Source organism: Haliaeetus albicilla, chromosome 12 (genome assembly GCF_947461875.1).
Source record: "Haliaeetus albicilla chromosome 12, bHalAlb1.1, whole genome shotgun sequence".
In the NCBI taxonomy this organism is placed as follows: Eukaryota; Metazoa; Chordata; class Aves; order Accipitriformes; family Accipitridae; genus Haliaeetus; species Haliaeetus albicilla.
In genome coordinates this window covers 6,559,753-6,579,708 of record NC_091494.1, presented here as the reverse complement: position 1 = coordinate 6,579,708, position 19,956 = coordinate 6,559,753, and the positions used below count along the sequence as shown (strand labels likewise).

At 53.9% G+C, this 19,956-nt stretch overlaps 2 protein-coding genes across 4 annotated transcripts; both read left to right on the top strand.

Annotated features, from left to right (window-relative positions):
- The first annotated feature begins 244 nt into the window (after nucleotides 1-244).
- On the top strand, nucleotides 245-11,020 carry LOC104315924 (protein PML-like). Of its 3 annotated transcripts, XM_069797798.1 has the most exons (8): nucleotides 245-443; nucleotides 987-1,465; nucleotides 2,396-2,973; nucleotides 5,570-5,607; nucleotides 6,635-6,872; nucleotides 7,348-7,406; nucleotides 8,172-8,310; nucleotides 8,892-11,020. In XM_069797798.1, exons 1-8 carry the CDS (start codon nucleotides 417-419, stop codon nucleotides 9,659-9,661), a joined length of 2,328 nt encoding a protein of 775 aa, XP_069653899.1. In that variant the 5' UTR covers nucleotides 245-416; the 3' UTR covers nucleotides 9,662-11,020. The 3 variants fall into 3 exon arrangements, with proteins under 3 accessions (XP_069653899.1, XP_069653901.1, XP_069653900.1); XM_069797800.1 differs by lacking the exons at nucleotides 5,570-5,607; nucleotides 6,635-6,872; nucleotides 7,348-7,406; nucleotides 8,172-8,310; nucleotides 8,892-11,020 and adding an exon at nucleotides 4,202-5,131 and having other exon boundaries at nucleotides 253-443; XM_069797799.1 differs by lacking the exons at nucleotides 5,570-5,607; nucleotides 6,635-6,872; nucleotides 7,348-7,406; nucleotides 8,172-8,310; nucleotides 8,892-11,020 and adding an exon at nucleotides 4,184-5,131 and having other exon boundaries at nucleotides 256-443.
- Nucleotides 11,021-13,338: 2,318 nt separating this feature from the next.
- On the top strand, nucleotides 13,339-16,933 carry LOC104320917 (zona pellucida sperm-binding protein 3-like). Its single transcript, XM_009923349.2, has 9 exons — nucleotides 13,339-13,837; nucleotides 14,723-14,841; nucleotides 14,918-15,021; nucleotides 15,253-15,430; nucleotides 15,527-15,647; nucleotides 16,037-16,128; nucleotides 16,311-16,453; nucleotides 16,619-16,708; nucleotides 16,787-16,933. The coding sequence occupies exons 1-9, from the start codon at nucleotides 13,436-13,438 to the stop codon at nucleotides 16,900-16,902; spliced, it is 1,365 nt and encodes a 454-aa protein (XP_009921651.2). The 5' UTR covers nucleotides 13,339-13,435; the 3' UTR covers nucleotides 16,903-16,933.
- The last annotated feature ends 3,023 nt before the right edge of the window (nucleotides 16,934-19,956 follow it).

The following is a 19,956-nucleotide window of genomic DNA, read 5'->3' as shown; positions in this document are numbered from 1 at the left end:
GGGCAAAGGAAAGCCAGGATCCATCTCCCCAGGACAAAGAGGGATGTGGAAAACCTCTCCAAGGCGGGGGGGGGGGCAGAAGCCGACCCCCCTTTGGCACTGCCCCCCTGGAGCGGGACAGGGCACTGGGGCCCTGCTTACATTTTCTGGGGGATGCCGCTCCTTGGGAAAACACCTTTCGAGGGGGGTGGTCTTGGGGTCCCCTCCGGATTTCTTCCCTCCGGGAAGGGCTGAGCCGGCTGCGAAGCTCTTTTTCGGGTGTGGGGGGGGGAGGTGTAACCGAGGCTGGGAGCTGGCTCTGTGCGGCTCCCCCCTCCCGACCCGAAGGAGGAGTTATTTACAGCGCAGAAGAAACCGAAAGTGCAGGCAGCCGAGGCGGGGGGGGGGGGACGACTCCCGGTCCTGCCCGCCCAGCCATGGCCAACTCCGGCTCCGGCCCGCGGGTGAGCGCCGGCCGGTCCAGGGATGGATGGATGGATGGATGGGGGGGGGTTGGTGGGATGCGGGCGGTGGGCTCCGGCGGTGCAGGAAGGGGCTCGGGGCTTTTGGGGGGGGTTGGCCGGGTCACCAGGAAGTCCCCGGCCGCGTGGCATGGCCTCGGGGCGCGGGGGGGAGGATGGGGATAAGAGTTTTGGGGTGTTTCCCCCCCCCCCGAGGACTGGGCTGAGTTGGGGGGGGAATGGCTGGGAGGGTGGTCCCCACCCTGCCAGGGTGTCATCCAGTGGTCCTTGGATGCTTCCTCCATGCCCCATCCTCCTCACTGCTCCTCTGCAGCCCCCCCCCCAGCCCCACAGCCAGGGCGACCACAGCCATCCAACCTTACAACGATGCATGGGCATCGCTGGCGGGAAGCGGTTGCTCACTGGTTGCTCCAAGTAGGGTTTGCAGGTCACCTACCCCCCCGCCCCCCCCGAGATGTGGTTTCAGAAGCTCTTAAAAACACACCCCAGCGCTCAGTCCTCTTCCTCTCTCCCTCCTTCTCCAAGCTCCTGGAAGATGACTTCCAGTTCATCCTTTGTGAGGGCTGCCAGCAGGAATCGCCCAACCTCAAGCTCCTCGCCTGCCTCCATACCTTCTGCCTCGATTGTCTGAGCAAGAACAAGGTCATTGGGCAGTGCCCCGTGTGCCAGATGGCCATCCCACAGGCCAGCAGCACCTCCGACATGGACAACCTGCTCTTCACCAGCCTGCAGGCCAGGCTCAAGGTCTACAAGAAGATCATTGATGGGGTTGACTTGTTCTGCGATAATTGCAAGAAAGCCGGTGAGTTCTGGTGCTCCGAGTGCGAGGAGTTCCTCTGCACCAAGTGCTTCGAGGCCCACCAGCGCTACCTGAAAAGGGAGAGCCACAAAGCCAAGACGGTGATGGACATCAGGGCAGGGCCTGCTAAAGAATTCCTCGAGGGCTCCAGGAGGACCGGTAACTTGTCCTGTTCTAACCCGACCCACAAAAACCAGACTGTAAGGTAGGTCTAAGGAGGTCTGTCCCCATCTGGGTGGTCTCTTGTCGCAAATCTCTTTGGGCTAGCCCGTGATGGAACTGAGCAGGATGTCCCTGTCCTTCTGCTGCTCTGATTGCCACCTTGTCGTGGAGAAGACAGGTGGGAAGTAGTGACCGGTGGGCTGTAGGGCATGATGATGGGAGAGTGGGGACAGGGTAGACCAAGGGAGGGGAGTAGCTGGGGTGCTCCTTGCTAGGGTAAGGAGGGTGGAGTTGATGGAGCTCAGCAAGAAGAAGGCCTGTTGCTTCCGTGATGGACAGCAGAGAAGGATGAGTTTTGCTGATGGTGCTATACCAGCTTGGAGACAATTTGGGGAACAGCAGGGGTGCAATGCAGGACAAGGTTTAAACGCCCTCGAGGGAAAGTCCAAGCGAGAGGGAAGGGGCTGTAGCATCTGCGGACGCCAGCACTGATGCTAGCCACGATGGCCCAGATGCAACCCCTGCCTCAGTGTGTCCTTAGCCCACCGCTTGCCAAGGCTACCAGGACTTACATGAGGGATGGATGATGATCTCCACTCTTCACTTCTTATATTCTTGCCTTAGGCATCTTATGGAGATAAGATACTCTTTGGTCTTATATTCTTACACATAACCCCAATAAGCGCTCATGGAAAGGCTCTTCACTGCCCTTGTGGTGTGTCGATGAATGTCTACCGTAATGCTTGCACAGTCACCACAGTGACTGTAGCCAGCCCAGCAGAGGAGCAGAAACTCTGTGGAGATAGTGAACCAACATATTTTTTTGCAATTGGGAGAGTATTAAAACCAAATGCCTGGCCCAAATGTGGTGGTAACTTAAATTCAATGAATGAATGAATTTGCAATTTGATAAATGAATGAATGGCAAAGTGCACAGTCTAAATTACTGCTTTGTTTGTGCTTGGCCTCGCAGCATCTACTGCAACAAGTGCTGCAAGCCGGTGTGCTGCATCTGCGCACTGCTGGACAGCCAGCACGCCCCGTTCTGCGACATCCACAGCGAGACCCAGCGCAGGCAGGAGGAGCTGGGCACCATGAACCAGGAGCTGAAGCAGAAGAGAAGCGGCTTTGAGGCCACCTACGCGGCGCTGCAGGATGAGGCCGCCCGGCTGGAGGAGGCGCAGCGGGAGATGCGGGAGCTGATCGGGCAGCGCGTGGAGCAGCTGGTGCGGCTGATCCGGCAGGAGGAAGAGGAGCTGCTGGGGCTGGTGGAAGCGTGGCAGGAGCAGGGCCGGCGGGAGCTGGCGAGGGAGCTGCAGCACGTGGAAGGGGTGCTGCGGCGGATGGAGGCGGGCGAGCGGCTGGTGGAGAAGATGAGGCTCTACGCCACGGAGCAGGAGGTGATGGACATGCAGCCCTTCATCAAGGACTCGCTGGACGAGCTGCAGCGGCTGCAGCCGCCGGCAGCCGGGGACCGAGCGCAGTCTGGGGACTTGGCCAAGTGCAGAGCCAGGCTGCAGGCGCTGGTGGAGCGTGTCATGGGGCACCCAGGTGAGGAGGCACTTGACCAGGTGGGCTGGGGAGGAGGGGACTGAAAGCAGAATTGAAGGTTATAATTCCTGGTTAGACCATATTCTCCATGGGTTTCAAGTCTCCTTCCACATGGTGACTTGACTGACCTTTGCCTCCAGCCTTTGCTCATGCGGTGGGCACACCCTAACCTCCCCCAAGGACAGGATGCAGTTGTTGCATCCATCACTTCCAAAGCAATGCTTGTCTCTTGCCCTTGCGGAGTATGGCAGTCCCGCAAACGCAGTTGTACTGGGAGGGAACTCGGTGAATCGCTTGGGATGGAGCCATGCCACGGACTGAAGGACAACGGAGGTCAGTGGCACCTGGAGCGGGGGTGCGTGGAGCAGGGGCTCACAGAGGCTGGCGGTGGCAGGGAGGAAACAGGTGGAAGGGTTGGATCAGCTCTGCATCCTCTCCGAGGAATGTTTGTGCTGGTGACATGTGCAGGTCCCTCAGGGGTCATAAGCATCCTCTAGGCCTTAGTGTCCTGCTGCCCACTGACCACTTCTGCTCCTCAGATCTCCAGCCAGTTTGTCTTTGTTCAACCTTTGTCCACAACCATCGGGGGCAATCCCCCTTTTGGGTTGTTGATTAACACCTTGGAATGGCGTATCCAACCCGGAAGGTGAATTGTTCCCCGGGAGTGCTCTCCGACAAGGATGGCAAGAGGTCCATGACCGCTGCTGGGTTTGCCCAGGTCTTCCCCCAGCTCTTTGGCAGCAGCGCTGTGGTGGAGATGCTGGTGGTTTGGGAATGGCAAAGGCCTTGGCATCTGTGGTTTCTGCAGGGATGGTGTGCTGGAGGATCCAGGTTTGGTCAGAAGGTGGTAGCATCCTTCCAGAAAATGGGGGGAAACAAAGCAATGGGAGGAAGAGACTTTGCAGGATCTTCTGCTCCATCCCCCTGCTGCTGTCTTCAGACCTGGGCTATGACCAGTGTCCTCCTTGGCCCTCTGTGGGCGTCCACCACTGAGCTCCCCAGGGCAAGCTCATGGGTTACGGACAGCCCATAGAAGAGCGCAGGGGTGATGTCCTGGATGGAGCTTGGGGTTTCCTGGGGACAAGCTGCCTCCCACCCCACTCCTTGTGTCTCCATTGCATGGTAGGCATCCTCCCTCTGCCTCTCCACCCGACTGAAGCAGGCTGGGAGGACCCTCTGAGCCCTGATTCTCCCCTCCTGCTCCCTTCAGCCCCCCTCCCTGCAACAGGTACCTCCGCTCCCCAGCACGACACCCCATCCGAAGACAAGACAACCCCAATCCTCGACCTCGAGCCTCCTGGGGAGCACTGCCAACCGCACGGAGGACTCCCCACGGGACTGCCAGCCCACCACCAGCCCTGTGCCCCCGTGTTGGACTCCTCTGTTGGCAGAGGACACGTTTGTCCAGACCAGGGAGGGGATATGTCCCTCACCCAACCCACGCCTCCAGCCCTTCCGATGCAGAGGCATGAAGAAGCAGCGGAAGACTCAGGGTCAGCCCATGGGGACACTGTGCCTCTTCCCAGGAGCATCCAGGATTTTCTGGCCTCCCTGCAGGAAGATTTGGGTGGCTGGGCCAGGTCCAACGTGCAGCAGGCGGACAACCTCCTGAAGATCGGCGATCGCCTCCTGAAAGCTCAGCACAGGGCAAACAGGCACCTGGTGTCCATGACCCGGGAGATCCAGGCCATGTCCCATTCCCTGGCCACCACTGCCTCTGCCATGGGACCCTTGCTGCAGCCTGTGGCCAGCCCATGGGACCTCCCCACCGCAGACATGGACTGGCCATCGCTGCCCTCCAACGTGCTGGAGTTATTCTCTCCCAGCACCCTGCAGAAGCATGAACCGCTGGTCCCAGTGGCTGCCACGCCCCCTTCCCCCAGCAGACCCCCTCCTGCCACTCCCCCTGCCAGCCCAGCATGCTTGGAGCCCTCCAACCCAGCCTCTGAGGGGCAATGCCCCAAATCAAGGCACCCCACCAGGGGCAAGCGTGGTGGGAAGCCCAGCACCAGACTTCAGAAGCGGAGGAAGAAGTGAGGATCTATAAACCAGAACGTTTGCCATGGACTGTTGCTGCTTGGAAAACCCTTTAAAGGTCCCTATGTAGACCAGGCTCTCCATCTCACCTTGTTATGCCAATAAATCCTCCCAGGACGAACCGTGCATTGGTCTTTTGCTGGGTTTGGGAAGGCAGCATCTCCCCTGCAAATGAACCCTCACCGCTGAATGGCAATAACTTGCTCAGGAACAGCATGATTCTGCTAATTTTCTTTTTTCTTTCCTTCCCAGCACGTGTGACCTCCTGGCTTATGGGTCTGGGATGGGCGGGAGGGCAGCAAACCCATATGGGAGAGCTGGAGGGAAGGCTTTAGTGCAAGGGGGAGTGAATGAGTTGCCAGGCAGAATGGGCACTTCTCCAGCCCAGCCTGCAAGCTCGCTGCTGGATTTTGGCCTCAGGAGCATCTCCAAGAGGTGACCCTCCAAGGACGTGGCCCCAGAGCCTCCTGTACCTTCTGCAGAGTCGTCTTTTGCTGCTCTCAGACATCCCCAGCATTGCTTGCCCTCCTTTCAGCTCGCTGTGTTTTTCTTCTTTCAGAAGCCGCCGCAGCTCTAGCCATGGAAAACTCCCACCAGGTGAGAGTGGGGATTGCTCTGGGATTTTTGCCTCGTGGCATTACCCAGCAGGAATTTGGGGCTACACCCAGTCCTTGCAGGGTTGCTTGAGCTCTGGCATTTGGCTGCTGCTTTCCAAGTTCTCTTCTGAAAGAGGCGATCAGCCAAGCTGGCTGGGCATAGGGCTGCAGAGCCAGGGCAGGCTTTGTTCCTTGAAGGGACCTTGCTGGCTAAGGTGCAAACATCTCAGGGTGAGACGTGCCACTGCATGCGTGGTAAAGAGCTCTCCTAGGCACGATGGCTTGCAAGTCTTTTCCTGCCTGCAGCCTGCCCTGCCCACATCTGGGGCTGGTGGGGGAGAGATGCTGCAACTGGTTGTGATGGATCTGGGGCCCCCAAACACATCTCCCACAAGAAGGGCAGAGCCCCACTCGACCAGAAGTGGCTTTTGACATGCTGAAGGCAAGCTCTCTTCTGGTTTCCAGTCCCATAGTGCATGAAGGACTTGTCTAGCATCAGACCTGTCTGCCTTTGCCTGGGACAAAACAGCCTTCACAGAACTGGGGCTGGGGACCCCCAGGCTGCCTCTCTGCAGAGCACATCCTCGGCCACCCCAGCCTGGTATCAGAAGGGCTCAGCCCTGCCAGCAAGCCCTGTAGAGCCTGGAAGCCTCAGGGCTGAAGTAAGAAGATAAAGATGATTCATTCTCCCAGTTAAGGAAGGGGAGGTTCCCATCTTCTCCTTTGCAGCCATTAAGCAAAGCAGAAAGTTTTCCTGACCCTTGTCAGGCAGAGAGGGGACCTTGACCGAGGTGGCTGGAGTGGAAGCCCAGGATAGCCAAGGGGCTTCATGCCAGAAATGAGGGCATAGTGCTGGGTGACCTCAGAGCAGCAGAGACATCTGGGCAAGCGGAGCACTTGCTTTGGGCAGGGACAAACCCATGTGGTCAAGCTTGTTCGGCTGTGCTCCGGTGGCAAAGGACATCTCCATCCCTGACCACGCAGGGCTGCTCTCACCAGGCTCATCGGGCTCCTCTTTGCACACTTAGATCTCCACCTCCACCCCTGCAAAGAGGAAGAAAGTCCAAAATGCGAATGTCCTGACGTCACCGGTGAAGGTGGTGAAGGTTGAAAACAATGACGACGGGTGGAACCAGACAGTGCCACAGCAGCCAAGCTGCTCGGTCCAGCTTGGGACCAGCTGTTCGGTGTCTCCCATGACTCTCGCCAAGGAGGACAGCCTGCTGGAAGACATGCCAGAAGGCAACAGTGGGCTGCACGATTCAGGTAAGGGGTGTCCAGAGCGGTGAAGCCATGGGTAGACTTTATGGGGTGTAGGCATCGAGGCAGGGCAGTTTGCGGCATCTCCATAGACCTCCCAGGAGGATAGTTATGTCCCAGCCCATTGTCTTGTTCAAAGACAAGATGTTTGATGGAGATCGATGGAGAACTAGACTTTGTTCTTTAAACTGCTTGCATACTCTTAGGCTACGTGATGCTGCATTTTGGTCTTCTCTCACCCCATAGGATCTTGCCCAGTGTGTACTCGGTATCTGTGGCTTGAGGGGGAATCAGTCCTTTTGCGGGTGGACCCTGAGGGCAGGGTTGCTCTCTGCTTGCTCCCCACCCACCTTGCTGGCTGTTCAGGGCCACCTTTTGGCGCGGTTGGTGATGCCGATTGGGGGACCATTGGCCCTGGCACTCACCGCAGGGGTGGACAGCCCCACATCTGAAAGGTGACACGTCTTTCCTACCTTGGCAGATAGCAATATTCTCTGCTTGGACAGCTTTGAGGATGATAGCACCGATGAGGAGTCCATGGTGAGTGCAGCTAAAGGGCTTTCAGTGCTTGGCCCTGCATTGCTCAGTGTTTAAGCCATGAAGACTGGACCACTTGGTGCTTCCAGACCTTCAGGTCCATCCCATAATCCCCCTTAGAGCCTGGTAAGGAACTTGGGAAATCCTTCCCTGAGTGCCAAAATAAATCCACTCTAGCTCTTCTCCACCTCTGGGGGAACTGGGCTGGCCAGCAGCTTGGAGACCTTGGTAGGTACCATCATGGTGATGCCAAGGTGGTGAGCAGTCAAAATGAAGGCCAGCAAGAAGAGGCAGTCCAAAACCTCACCTCCTCTTTGAGGCTATGGATGGATGGGGTTTTGTTGTTACTTTGCAGCACCGAGTAGTTCCCATGACAGTCTGCGTGACCAAAAGCTGGTGACCAGCTCTTCAGAAGAGGTTTTAGAAATAGGAAGCTTCCCTTCCCTTCCCTGCATCCCTTCCCCAGAGGGGAGATGTTGGGTAGCCCCAACTTTCCTGTCACTTTTGAGCAGAAAGCCAGTTGGGAAGGATCCAAGTGAGCTGTCCCGTGTGGACATGCATCGAGTATGCATGTCACTTTGTTTTGTGGTGCTGGAGGAGGTAAGTCTTCATGACCAACCAGTGAGGCTTATTAAACCCTATGTCCTCCAGCAGGCAGTTTGAGTAGATCTCTGAGCTTTGGTAACCTTCAGGACACGTGAGTGTCCAGAGCTGCTGCCCTGGTTCCTCCTGTGACGTTTATTGAAAGCAAATTGCATGCTCTTCCAGGACTCCAGTCTGTTAGGTGACCTCAGCAACATCCTCGATGAGGAAACCAGCAAAGATCACCTGGGCCTTCCCATCAGCAGCCAGAACACACTGGACACAAGACAAGGATCCCTGGTCTTCTTTGACGTGAAGATTTTGAGTAAGTTCCTAAGCGGGGAGGTCCCATGTTGCAGCCACTTCAGATCCCCACATCTGTCAGCGTCTCTTTTTTGCGGGGAGGGGGTGGAAGTTCAGGTATGTCCACTACGACCTTGGCTATATAAGGGAGAGGACAATATTCTGAGCTCCCAAGAGGCCTTACCTTTGAGTTTCAGGACATGTGGAGGAACGTGGAGCAGATAGGGCCACGGGGAGATTTTTCTGAGATTGCTCGGTCGGTTAACCAGCCCTTGCACTGTTGTGTCAACATGGGCTCCCCTGCTTCTCCTTCCCATGGGCCAATCTCTCTTAGGCAAGGTGGGTTTTACTTTTCAAGCCCCTCTCCTTAGTCCACCCTCAAAAAGCTGTAAAAGCCCTCATGGTCCTGGTGGGGGGAGTGATCCTGGAGATGCTGGAAGCTGAGGGTGTGACTGAATGGTGGAGATAGGTGAAATGGTGGATCAGTCCCCCAGCTGCCATCAGTGGTGAAGGCTGTTAGAGGCTGAGCAACTCAATCAGTGTTTTATTTTCCTACTGCCTTTCCTCCCTCTCCATCCTCTTTCCCTTCCCCTTCTTCTCTAGAAAATGGAAGCATTCAGATGACAGTGGTAGATGGAGAGAAAATATTCCCAGTCCTGATTCAGCCAATGAAATATTTGTCCAGCTTGATGGCCAAAAATAGCGTCTACGAGATTGGTCTGATGAATCTGCTGTGCCACCTCCGCACTGTCCACAGGCCCATCCTGGGTGGCTTTGGTCTCTGGTCACTCCCCTTTCCCACCCTCTTGAATGCGCTGATGGTCATGAACAAGAAAGAGGAGTTCAGTTCTGTCGTGTATGGTTTCCTGGACATTTTGCCCCTGATTAAGGAGGAGATCCCCAAGAGGGATAACTACAAGCTGAAGAACTTGGCCAGCACTTACCTCTGGTGGAACTTTGGTGACTGCAGCGCTATGGAGAATGCCAACATGGTGAAGTACCTGTGCGAGGTCCTGGACGTCGACCTGGTGAAGAAACCCAGGCTGATCCTCAGTCAAGCCAACCTGGAGTCCTTCATCTCCCTCCAGCCCTTGCTGGCTGAGAAGCTCCTCACCAAGCCATCAGCTCAAACATTGGCCGCCCACAACATCGGCCTCTCTGAGCTCTGGTCCTGCTACCAGCACAACCCCGAGAAGGGGCTCCAGAAAGCATGCCATCTCATCAACACTTGCCGGCACAGCTCCGAAAAGAAAGTCCGAAACCTGAGCAAGGTCAAGGTCTACTTCCAGCGCCAGGAGAAGTCGGCTGAAAGCCAGAAGACCCCGGCAGGCAGTGATTTCCCAGGAGCCATAAAGAATGAGGAAGAGTGTTGAAAGATGCCGGTGCCTCTCCAGTACTCATTCCCCTCTCACCCATGGGCAATGAGTCCTGGAGCCAAATCCTGGCTCACATCAGTAGTTTTGCCTTCAATATTTCCTGCCTGCTCCTGCCTGGGGTGATGAGTCTGGGTCTCTGGGGTGTGACAGTCTCTTGCTGTCCTCTCTCACCTGAACTTGGTCTAAGGTGAAGAGGTGAGGACACCAGCTTGGCTGGGAGATGTCCTGGCTCTGATCTGACAGCCTGCAGCCACACTGTGCCTTTGTTTCCCCCCTGGATGGTTCAAGCCAACTCTCGGGAGAAATCTTTCAAACCATTTCTGGTCTGGATTTTTTTGGGGGGGGTCAGTGGAATCCAAAGCCGGCTGAAGAAACAGCAGGTGGGGAAACTAGTTTGGAAGGACCAAGAATGGTGGTCATTGCTGGGAAGGAGGTTGGGCAGAGCTGCTCTGTTCCTGTGAGCTGCTGTGTGGGACTGTTGTGAATGAGTGATTTAGATCACTTCAAGAATCACTGTCAAAGGTATTAGCAAAAGGCGATTTTAATATGAATTTGTAAAAGTGCGATTTAACAAAGACGATGGCAAGGTTCACTCTATTACTTACTACGTGGAAGAAACATACAAAGGAAAATCAATTAGAATCAAGTTAGAATGATTCACACAGAGACCGGAGATGCAGAAAGGGTAAGGGAGACCCTCCCGTTGAGTCACGAAGTTCAGAATGGACCCACTTGCTTTATAAACTTCTGATGAAGCTTAGGTGTAGCTAGGTCCAAACTTAGTCTCAGACTTGGACAGCAGTTTATGCCTAATGGAATGAATACAAAGGGTAAGAAAACCCTCTCGTTGAGTCGTGAGGTTCAGAATGGACCACCTTGCTTCCTAAACTCCTTCTCAGAGAGGAGTCTAGGTGCAGCTGGATCCAGACTTAGCCCCAGACTTGGTCAACGGTTTATGGCTAATGGAAGGGATACAAAGGGTAAGGAAAATCTACTGTTGAATTCCTATGCCAATGTGTTGGGGAATGAGTGATTATGGATCCTACATGACTCTGAGGTAGCAGCAATTTAAGATTTATAACACTATTATGGTAAATCACAAGATTAGGTTATATGATTTTTAACAATACTTAATCATCAGCCATTTAGCAGAGTGATTTAATAAAATTTGCTATAATCAACACTACAAAGTTTCCTAAATCCAATCGCACATACAAAAACACAAACACAGAAATAGAGGTTAACTTGTGATCAAGATTTTTCTCTCTTTGCCAATTGTAAATTATTGGTACCAAATGATCTTTGAAACGTCACGAAATCTAGTTGTAATGAATTACTCACTATTCTCCTTCATCAGCATTTGTCAGCAGACAATCTTTGACCCCTTCTTCTTCATCGGCATCTATCAGTGGATGATCTTGGAAATCCTCTCAAAATCTACTCTTTGAAATCCTCACGAAATCTACCGAGAGGCGTCCCAACTCAGGGAGATAGTGGGTCACAGCCTGCTGCGATCCCAGAGAGCTCAAAGGGTCTCACTTAGGATTGCTATTTATAGGATCGCGAGATGATTGACTTTGGTCAGTATATTTCCATTCTAGCCACAATTCTTGTCAGGTAATTCTGGCACCTTCCAGGGCAGGCCATGATCCAGGCAACAGGAGTTTTAGGTATGATTAGGGAGTGCCTAATTGTCCTAACTCACTGTACTGTAGCCAGGACGAGAAAGTACCAGACTGTCCCAACTCACTGCACTTAGAGCCAAACAAGAACACAGTGTTGGCTGGTCCTGACGTTGCAACGTGGCCCAGGGGGTCTGCACCACCACAGGGACACAGCTGTGGGAAGAATTTAAAATCATCCTTCAGTCAGCAGGATGCAACCCCTCTAGCCTGGGATATGAACCTCCTAAGTGGGCACGCAGGGGTATGGTTTTCCTACCTCTCCCCCTGCTTTCCAGGCTCAAAGACAGCCAGGGAGTTGCTTGATCAGGGGATGCACCTCATTGCTCTTTGGCTCCTGCGCCTGCCTACAGATGCAGAAGAAATAAATAATTTTCCTAATTTGTTGTGCATTGCAAATGATTTCCTTTGGCTCCCTGTTCCCACAATACCCACCTGCTCAAAAAGGCAGATATGCAGGGCAGTGGGTGCTGCAGTGATGGGTGCTTTGCAGTGTCATGACTCCTTGAACCCACGACGCAGCTGTGGTGAGCTCAATGAGCACAGGATGACTCGTGTATGTGAGACGTGCAGCTATCCCTGAGATAGGCATTGGCTTGAAGACAAGCAAGAGAGCACCAGGAGGCCCTGTTTGCTCAGGGAGGTGCCGAGAAAGCCTGTCAGCCTGCTCCCCATGGGAACAACCTGAGTCATTTCCCTTCTGATGGTGCATAGCTGTCCTGCCAGCAGCTATCCAGTTTGGATCACTCCAAAACAGCCTGATTCAGCCGCAGCTATCGCCTGAAACTCGTGGGCATCTCACCTGGTCCTCACCTGCATGTGCTAGCGAAGCAATGAGGACACCAGTGTTCACCCAGGGGCAGGGGCAAAGCAAACACCCTTGTGCTGTCCCTAAAACCCCATACAAGGACTCCTGTCCAAAGCCGTGCTCCTCCCCGGTGTCACTTCAATACACAAACTGCTTTTCCTCCTGATTTATTGCCTCTAACCAGGCATGAAGAAGCTTGCAGGATGATTCAGCTGGGTCAACCAGCCCTGGTCCCCTACCTCTGGGGACCGTGGAGGGGATGACCTGCTGCTGAAGCATCCCAGGAAGGGATGGACTGCCCAGACACCATGGGGACCGTTTTGCCCCAGGTCTAATACTTCTAATAATTATTAGAAGTAATTATTATTTCTAATACCTAATAGATCTAATATTATTCCTGATAAGTATTATTCTATTTATTATTTTACTACCAGTCATTTCAATGCCAGTCTTGCCCAAGAAGCCAGTGGCTCCAGGGGACAAGTCTGTTCAGGTAACAGTTAAACAGCTATGTGTGCACAAGCATTTTCCTCCCTTTTGCTAAAATCCCCAGAAGCACGGGGAAACACAAGGAAACATGGGTGGCCACGTCGGTGTGGACACCACCGTGCGGAGTCTGGTCCTGCAGGAGCAGGGATGTGGTTCAGGGCAACCGATGAGGATCTCCTCCACGATCCCCCCTTTTCCTTTTATTCTTCCACTTGATTCAAGTTTAAACTTCCCCTTTGTCCTCCAAAAAAAAATCAACTTTTGCTTGGTAGCAAAGAGCCAGCCATGAGTCCCTCATATCATGGAAATCCCCAATTGTCCTTGACATGAGTGGCTCCATAAAGGATCATCACCACCTTGAAGGAGCTGGGGACAGGGACAAGTTTGGGCAACTGAAGAGTGGGCTTGCCTTGGGAAAGTGTCACTCCCCACGCCATCTCCCAGCACCCCTGCTGCAGAAGGACCCCATGATCTGGAGGTGGGACATATGGTCTGGAGGTAGGACACATCTCCATGGATCTTACAGAGCTGGTTGTTACCAAAAAACAGAGGAAAAAACTGCAGTCAGCTGCACAGCAAACATCCTTCCTGTGGGCAAGGGACCCCATCCAGCACCTCATTAGAACCCACCACCATGGGTTCCCCAGGGAATTGGGTGCTCTCAGCTGTTGCCAGTTGCCCTTATGGGAGGTGTGCCGAGCATCACCTGGGGTGGGAGTGGCTGTGGGAGATGTGGGCTATAAAAGGTCCCTGGGTAGCAGTTGCTCCTTGTGCTGGACCCTGGCAGGCAGTATGAGGCCTAGAAGCAGCCTGGGGTTTGCTCTTTTCTGCTGGGTTTTGGGGGAGGTGGTTGCTTCCAACCCCTGGAGCTTCACTAGAGAGGAGGCAGAGCTGTGGAGGTATGGAGGGGATCTTTCCTTGGGGCAGCCCCGTGTGTTCTTCCAGCCCTCTCCCTGGGCCTGGGTGGATGTCTCTCAGCTCCAGGCTGCTGCCCCGCTGCACCCCGTGGCTGTGCAGTGCCAAGAGGCGCAGATGGTGGTCACGGTGCACAGGGACCTCTTTGGCATGGGGCGCCTGGTCAGGGCTGCAGACCTGACCCTGGGCTCGGATGCCTGCCTGCCTGCAGTCTGGAGTGCTGCTGAGACTGTGGTGACCTTCGTGGCTGGACTGCATGAGTGTGGCAGCACCCTCAGGGTAAGGCTGGGGGGGGGCTGGAACCCTAGGGTGGGGGTCTGCCTCTTGGTTTGCACCTCACTGCTTTGGGGTGCTGAGACAGGCAGGAGGCTGTGGTGTAGTTGGGCTCAGGGAAATGTTTCAAAACCTTTCCTAGAGGCTGAACATCTCAGTCTGCACTTCAAGGTCAGTGGAAGCTGTGCTGTCCAGTCTAGGGGCTGTGTGAGCAGGGAAGGGCATGTAAGAGGTTGTTTGGTTTTTTCCTGATGAATACAGAGGTAGCTATGTCTTCCAGGACTTCTTATGTTGTTGCTGCCACCTCCAGGGTGGAGCCCAGATCACTGGCTGCTGGGAGCCACTGCAGCAAGCCAGCACTGGATGTTTACCTTGGGAGGCAGCTGGGTGCTGCTTACTGCTGCTTGAGTGTAGCATGAATCTACTTCACAGAAAACTTAAATTTGAAGTGGCCTCTCTCTCCTGGGAGAGGTGTGGGGCCCTGAGGGTGAGCAGGTGCCACCCCCCCCTCCAGCCAGCAGATATCTTTATTAAATCCCCCTGAACAGAAGTCACCCTCTGATATCCTGGGGGACAAACTTTCCTGTCTGTTGTTCTGGGGCATGGAAACTAGAAGAAAAAAAAAAAGAATCAGCTTAAGCACCTCTGCGTCCAGCTCTGCTGCTGACCAGAGGCTGTCCTGGGACAGGGTGGAGCAGCTTTGCAAGCCAGAGCATCCCTGCAGCAGGATGAGTGCCCCTCGCCTGCCTCCAGTGCAAGTGCTGCTACTGGCCGATGGACCAGCAGAACCATCTCAGCACTGAGTCTTCAGGCTTAAATGTGCTGCTCTGTGAGTGTGGCCAAGCAACAGGGCTCTTAATGGTTGGATAATGTGTCTTGTCTTTTCCCCAGGTGACCCCTGATGCTCTGGTCTACAGCACGACCTTAAATTACAAGCCAATTCCTGCTGGCAACCCTGTCATTGTCCGCACCAGCCCTGCCGTGGTTCCTATTGAGTGCTACTACCCAAGGTGAGCCAGGGCAGATGAGTACCAAGCAAGCCCTTCTGTTGCCACAGAGCATTTAACCATGGGCATCTCCCCCCAGGAGGGACAATGTGAGCAGCAATGGTGTCAAGCCCACGTGGATGCCCTTTCGTTCCACCCTGTCCTCTGAGGAGAAGCTATCCTTCTCTCTGCACCTCATGAATGGTAGGTTTTGGGTGAGGGCGTCCTCTGGTGCAGGGCACTGAGGTGGCTGTGCTGGCACTACGTGGCAAAGCCGGTGCTGGTATCACCCTGGTGCTCCTGGAGCAGCTGGGGTTTGGTGCGTTTTTGGTGAGTGCCCAGGGCCTTGTGCCTGTTGAAGTTTCCTTGGGTGGAAGCAGTGAAGCACGAGCTGGCTTCCCATTCATGAGTGACCAGTGACCTCTCTCCTTCCAGATGACTGGAGCACTGAGAGAGTCTCCACTGTATTTCAACTGGGAGATGTCCTCCACTTCCAAGCTGGTGTCAACACGGAGAACCATGCACCTCTAAGGCTCTTTGTGGACAACTGTGTGGCCACCCCAACCCCAGACAGGAGTTCTTCTCCCCAGTATGCTTTCATTGACTTCAGTGGGTAAGAGCTGGCTGTGCCCTTCTTTGGAGATGCCTTTCTGCAGGTTATGGGTATCTCTGACGGTGGGATCCTGCTGGCCCTTACTTTCGTGTCTAGGTGCCTGGTGGATGGACAACTGGATGATGCCACCTCGACTTTTATATCCCCAAGACCCAGGCAAGATGTGCTTCAGTTTGCAGTAGATGCGTTCAAGTTTGCAGGAGACTCCAGCAATCTGGTAAATCCTTCCTAAAGCAAGTGAAGTCCCTTGTCTAGACAGGGCTATAGCCTCACTCCATTAAGAAAGTTAGAGTGGTTTTGTCTAGAATTGCATTCCCAAGGCAACTGCCTCATAGTAATGTATGACTGTGGACACCCTGTGTTACTGCTGCTGGATCATGGGCCTCTGAGCCAAGGAACTTCCTTGGAGACCAGTTCTGATACTGGTCAAGACAAGCCCTTCTGATGGGCTTCAATAGCTGAATCCTTAAGTGGCTCAAAAGAAGCAGAGGGCCTTGAGCTGTCCTGGGGAGTTGGTGGTCCCATTGGAGACCAACTTCATGGTGCATGGGAAAGCCATAAAGGTAAATGACAGCCTAACCCCTGTGCTCTGCCTGGTCTCCCCAGATCTACATCTCCTGCCACTTGAAGGTCTCCCTGGCTGATCAAGCTCCTGACCCTCTGAACAAGGCTTGCTCCTTCAACAAAGCCAGCAACCTGTGAGTAGTTGGAACAGCAGCTTGCTCAAGGCGAAGAGCTTGGGCTTCTCATCTAGTGTGTCACCTTTCAGGAAGCCGGTATTGGCTATCTGGGTGGGAGGCTTTTGGTCTTTCCTAGGAGACCCCAAAGCATGTGAGGGATTCCTACCACAGGGTGCGCTGGTCACCAGGCTCTCTTCCAGCTGGGCTCCTGTGGAAGGTAGCCGGGATGTCTGCTCCTGCTGCGAAATGAGGAGCTGTGGCTTGGCCAGGCACTCCAGGAGGCTCTTGCAACTGGGAGGGAGCATAGGAGGACGTGCCCGGAGAGAACTACCCTCCCAGCTCGGTATGTCTTGGTGTGCCTCTTGGTCTTTGTCACCATCATGGTAACTTGCTCAGAGCTGGGTGGCTGGAGCTGCCTCGCTACCTCTTGGCTCCTCAGTGCTAATCTGAGACTGGGGAGAGCTAGATGGCCAAATGAGTTTGAGTGCTCAAATGTCTTCCCTTTCAGATCCCTTGGTGAAAGAAGCAGATGTTGTGGTTGGACCTCTCTTCATCCACAGCTGGCAGGATCACCCAGTTAGGAGGATGCCATCACAAGGTAGGGCAAGCCCAGAGAAAGGGGAGGGCTTGCGTGGCAGGACCTGGCTCTGGCCGTAACCACCTCCTTACTTCTTAGGTGCGGGTCACTTGTGGATGGTATTGGAGCTGGCTGCAGTTGCTGGTTTGGTCATCCTGATCCTTGCTGTTCTAGGAGCTCTGACTGTCTGCTGGAAACCCAACAACCCTGTTTAAGTCACTGGTTTCAACTTTTATAGTCTATCTAATAAAATAAATTGGAGGACTGGGGAGACAGACAAATCAAATCTTCATGCAGACTTCAGCTGTGGTGCTTTGTCTCCCTAAGCCCCATTTGTGTATCTTGTTCTCCTGAAGCCTTGTCCTCAGCAGAGCTTTGTACAGCCCTACACCCCCATGAACTTCTTGCAGAGCAACTAGTTGGGAACTGATGCAAAAAATCACCACCCAGATGCTCTGTTTTCTTGTCTGTAGAAACATGGAGTTGTGTTCTACCCTCCAACCATTTTATCTTTCTGTGGAGCTACTTGGGTCTGCTCCATACTGGTAACTCTTCACTTGATAAGCCAAGTGGAGCTAAGGGCTTAACAAAACTTGGACCACCCTCCTCCTGCCTGAAGCTGTTTCTGGGAAAGAAATCAAGCTCTGGTGTATGAGGAAGGGAGCATGACTTGAGGGTCGGTGGGTCAGACTCTTTCTGGGACAGACAGAGGCAGAAATTCCAGTCCCTACCCCAAGGACTGTTTACTCAGAGTTATATGTAACAAGCCTTGGCTGGAATGTATAAACAGTCCTTGGGGCAGGGACTGGAATTTCTGTCTTCACTGCCCCCTCCCTCCCAAAAGGGGCTTTCTGACATGCCTGAGGCACATTGGCTTTTTCTTCCCAGTGCTGTGAAATTTGGGCTCTTCTGCTAGCAGAGTAGCTGTAAAGGCATGTTCATGCCCCAAACTCCAGAGCTGTTTCTCTCTACTAGCTGGGAGAGGTTCCCACTTTAGGCGGCATTGGGAACTGGACCAGCTGAACATCTCCGGCTGCAGTGTTTGCTGTCAGAGCAAATTCAAGTGGCTGGATTCATGGAAAACTGAGACCTGTGAGGAGCTGCAGCTTGCTTGCAGTGTGGCTACCTCTTGAGCTGGTTTTGCAGGGGACAGGAGGACTTCTGTGACCTCTTAGCCTGTTCCAGGGGAGCTTGGGCAGCTCTCTTGGTCGTGGAGGAAAGTGGTATCTCGCAAAAGCTAGCATGTCTTTGGGTGTCACCCAGCATTCTGGAGACCCTCAGCCAGATGTCCTTTGACAGATGTTACCTCGCACCGGGATCTCTTTGGTATAAGGTGCCAAGCTGGACTTGAGACTTTGGGTCACCTAAACTGCTGTCCCTTCTTTTGCTATCAGTTTGGCTGCTCATAGTTCTAAAAGCAAATTAGCCTTCCCTCGCGATTAAAAGATCAGTTCTGGGTTGGATGGGGGAGCTGCACTGACTTTGGGCTGGGATTGTTGGCATGGCTTCTTTCCTCATCCATATAATCTGACCCTTGCTGGGAGGGTTTGGTCCTTGTCTTACAGCAGGCTGGGGGGTAGGAGCTTTTAGGGGGAACAGCTGGGAGAAGTCTTCACCAGCCCTCGAGAGCTGCAAGCTATCAGCTTTTGGGGCAGAAGGGAAAGGAGGAAGGCATGGTAATGTGGGTGGGAGTGATCTCAGAAGGTCTCCAGTCCAACACCAGATGTATTAGCCTGGCTGAGGCTGGCAATGTCTGTAGGTGAAGATTCTCCCACCTCTGCGTGCCCAGCCCATGGCTGCACAACCCTCCCGGAGAAGAAATATTTCTTCACCCAACCTGAACCTCCCAGACCATGAGTTGTGACTGCTGACACGTGTTAAACCTTCATATACCTGATTCCTTCTTGATCAGCATCTTCTCTAGTTGTTCAGTGTCCAGACCATCCCCTCGCGAACGTGCTCTGACCAGGGACTATCTCTCTGCTTTGCTGAGACCCACAGAGGTGCCTTTTAAATGAAAACCCTTCTCTATGCTACTCAGCCCAGCTGCCCTGCAGCCTTTCAACAAAAATACCCCAGCTGGCTCCAAACAGGAAGACAAATATCAACCAAATCTGGTCTACAAGGATGGGGAAACACTCTCTGGCTTTCTAGAGCAGCTCTTCACCTCCAGCAGCTCCTGCCCCTTCCCGGGCAGCATCCCCAGCTCCAGTGAGGCTCAACGGCAGCACTGACCTTGCTGTCTGATGAGAGATTTTTGACTTAAAACGTTATGTTATAAGGAAAAATGAGATGTGCTTTAAAGTCTCCTTTATACAATGGAGGGAAAAGACTGGCATTTGTGCTTGTCCAGTGCCCTGGGACTTTCTGGTCTCTGCTTCCTCCAAAAAAAATGAATTCACACTCTTTCTCAACTGTGCTGGTCCACGGCCAATGTCGCGTCGTGCTTGGAGTAAAGATGGGGCAGCTGGTCCTGGCAAGGGCTAACCTGGGAGCAGAAATCCCCTTGCGCATAGAGAAACACCTCCTCTACCCCGAGTCAGCATGCTTCTCCACCTGGGATTCACCTCTGCTAATCTGAGCTGTGTAAACACAAGGTGACCTGTCAGAGGGATTTATTCTCCTGCTGGGATCAAGCCTTGGTACCCAGAGACCCACGGCCTAACCCCAGAGTTGGCCCCTGAGCTGCAGCTCTCTAGGATCCGATGGGGTGAGAGCCGACATCTCCTGCAGTCCTTGCAGCCAAGGACCCGGCCAAGCGGCGATGCTTTCCCCCGGGAGAGGGACAGCCGCTTATTTACTGATTCAGCATCGCCCGCTGCCGTTATCTCGCTGACGCATGGGGCTCAGTCTGCTGGAATCCCTGGCATTTCTACACAAGAGCCAGTCTCAAGGTATTTTAAACGTGAAGGAGAAGTCCTGGACCCACTGACAGCAGTGGGGATGGGGCATTGGCTCCTGGGGGAAAGGCGGAAGGTTTTACACTGGCCTGTAAAGCTTCACATAGATGGTTTTGGGGGATGTTGAGTCAGGCACGAGCCAGTCCCAGCTCCAAACCGGGTGGGATTTCTGCGAGGAGCGGGCTGGCTGACATCTGCCCCCAAAACTTTCTGTTTCTTTCCATTTTCCCCGAAATGGCTCAGCCGCTCCAGCTCAAACATCCAAATCAGAGGCTTTCTACTGTTGCTAAGGCTTGCCAGGGACATCCCGAAAGATGGAGGGGGATTTGGGTATGAAACAAAGCATCTCTCGTATGGAGCCAACAGGAT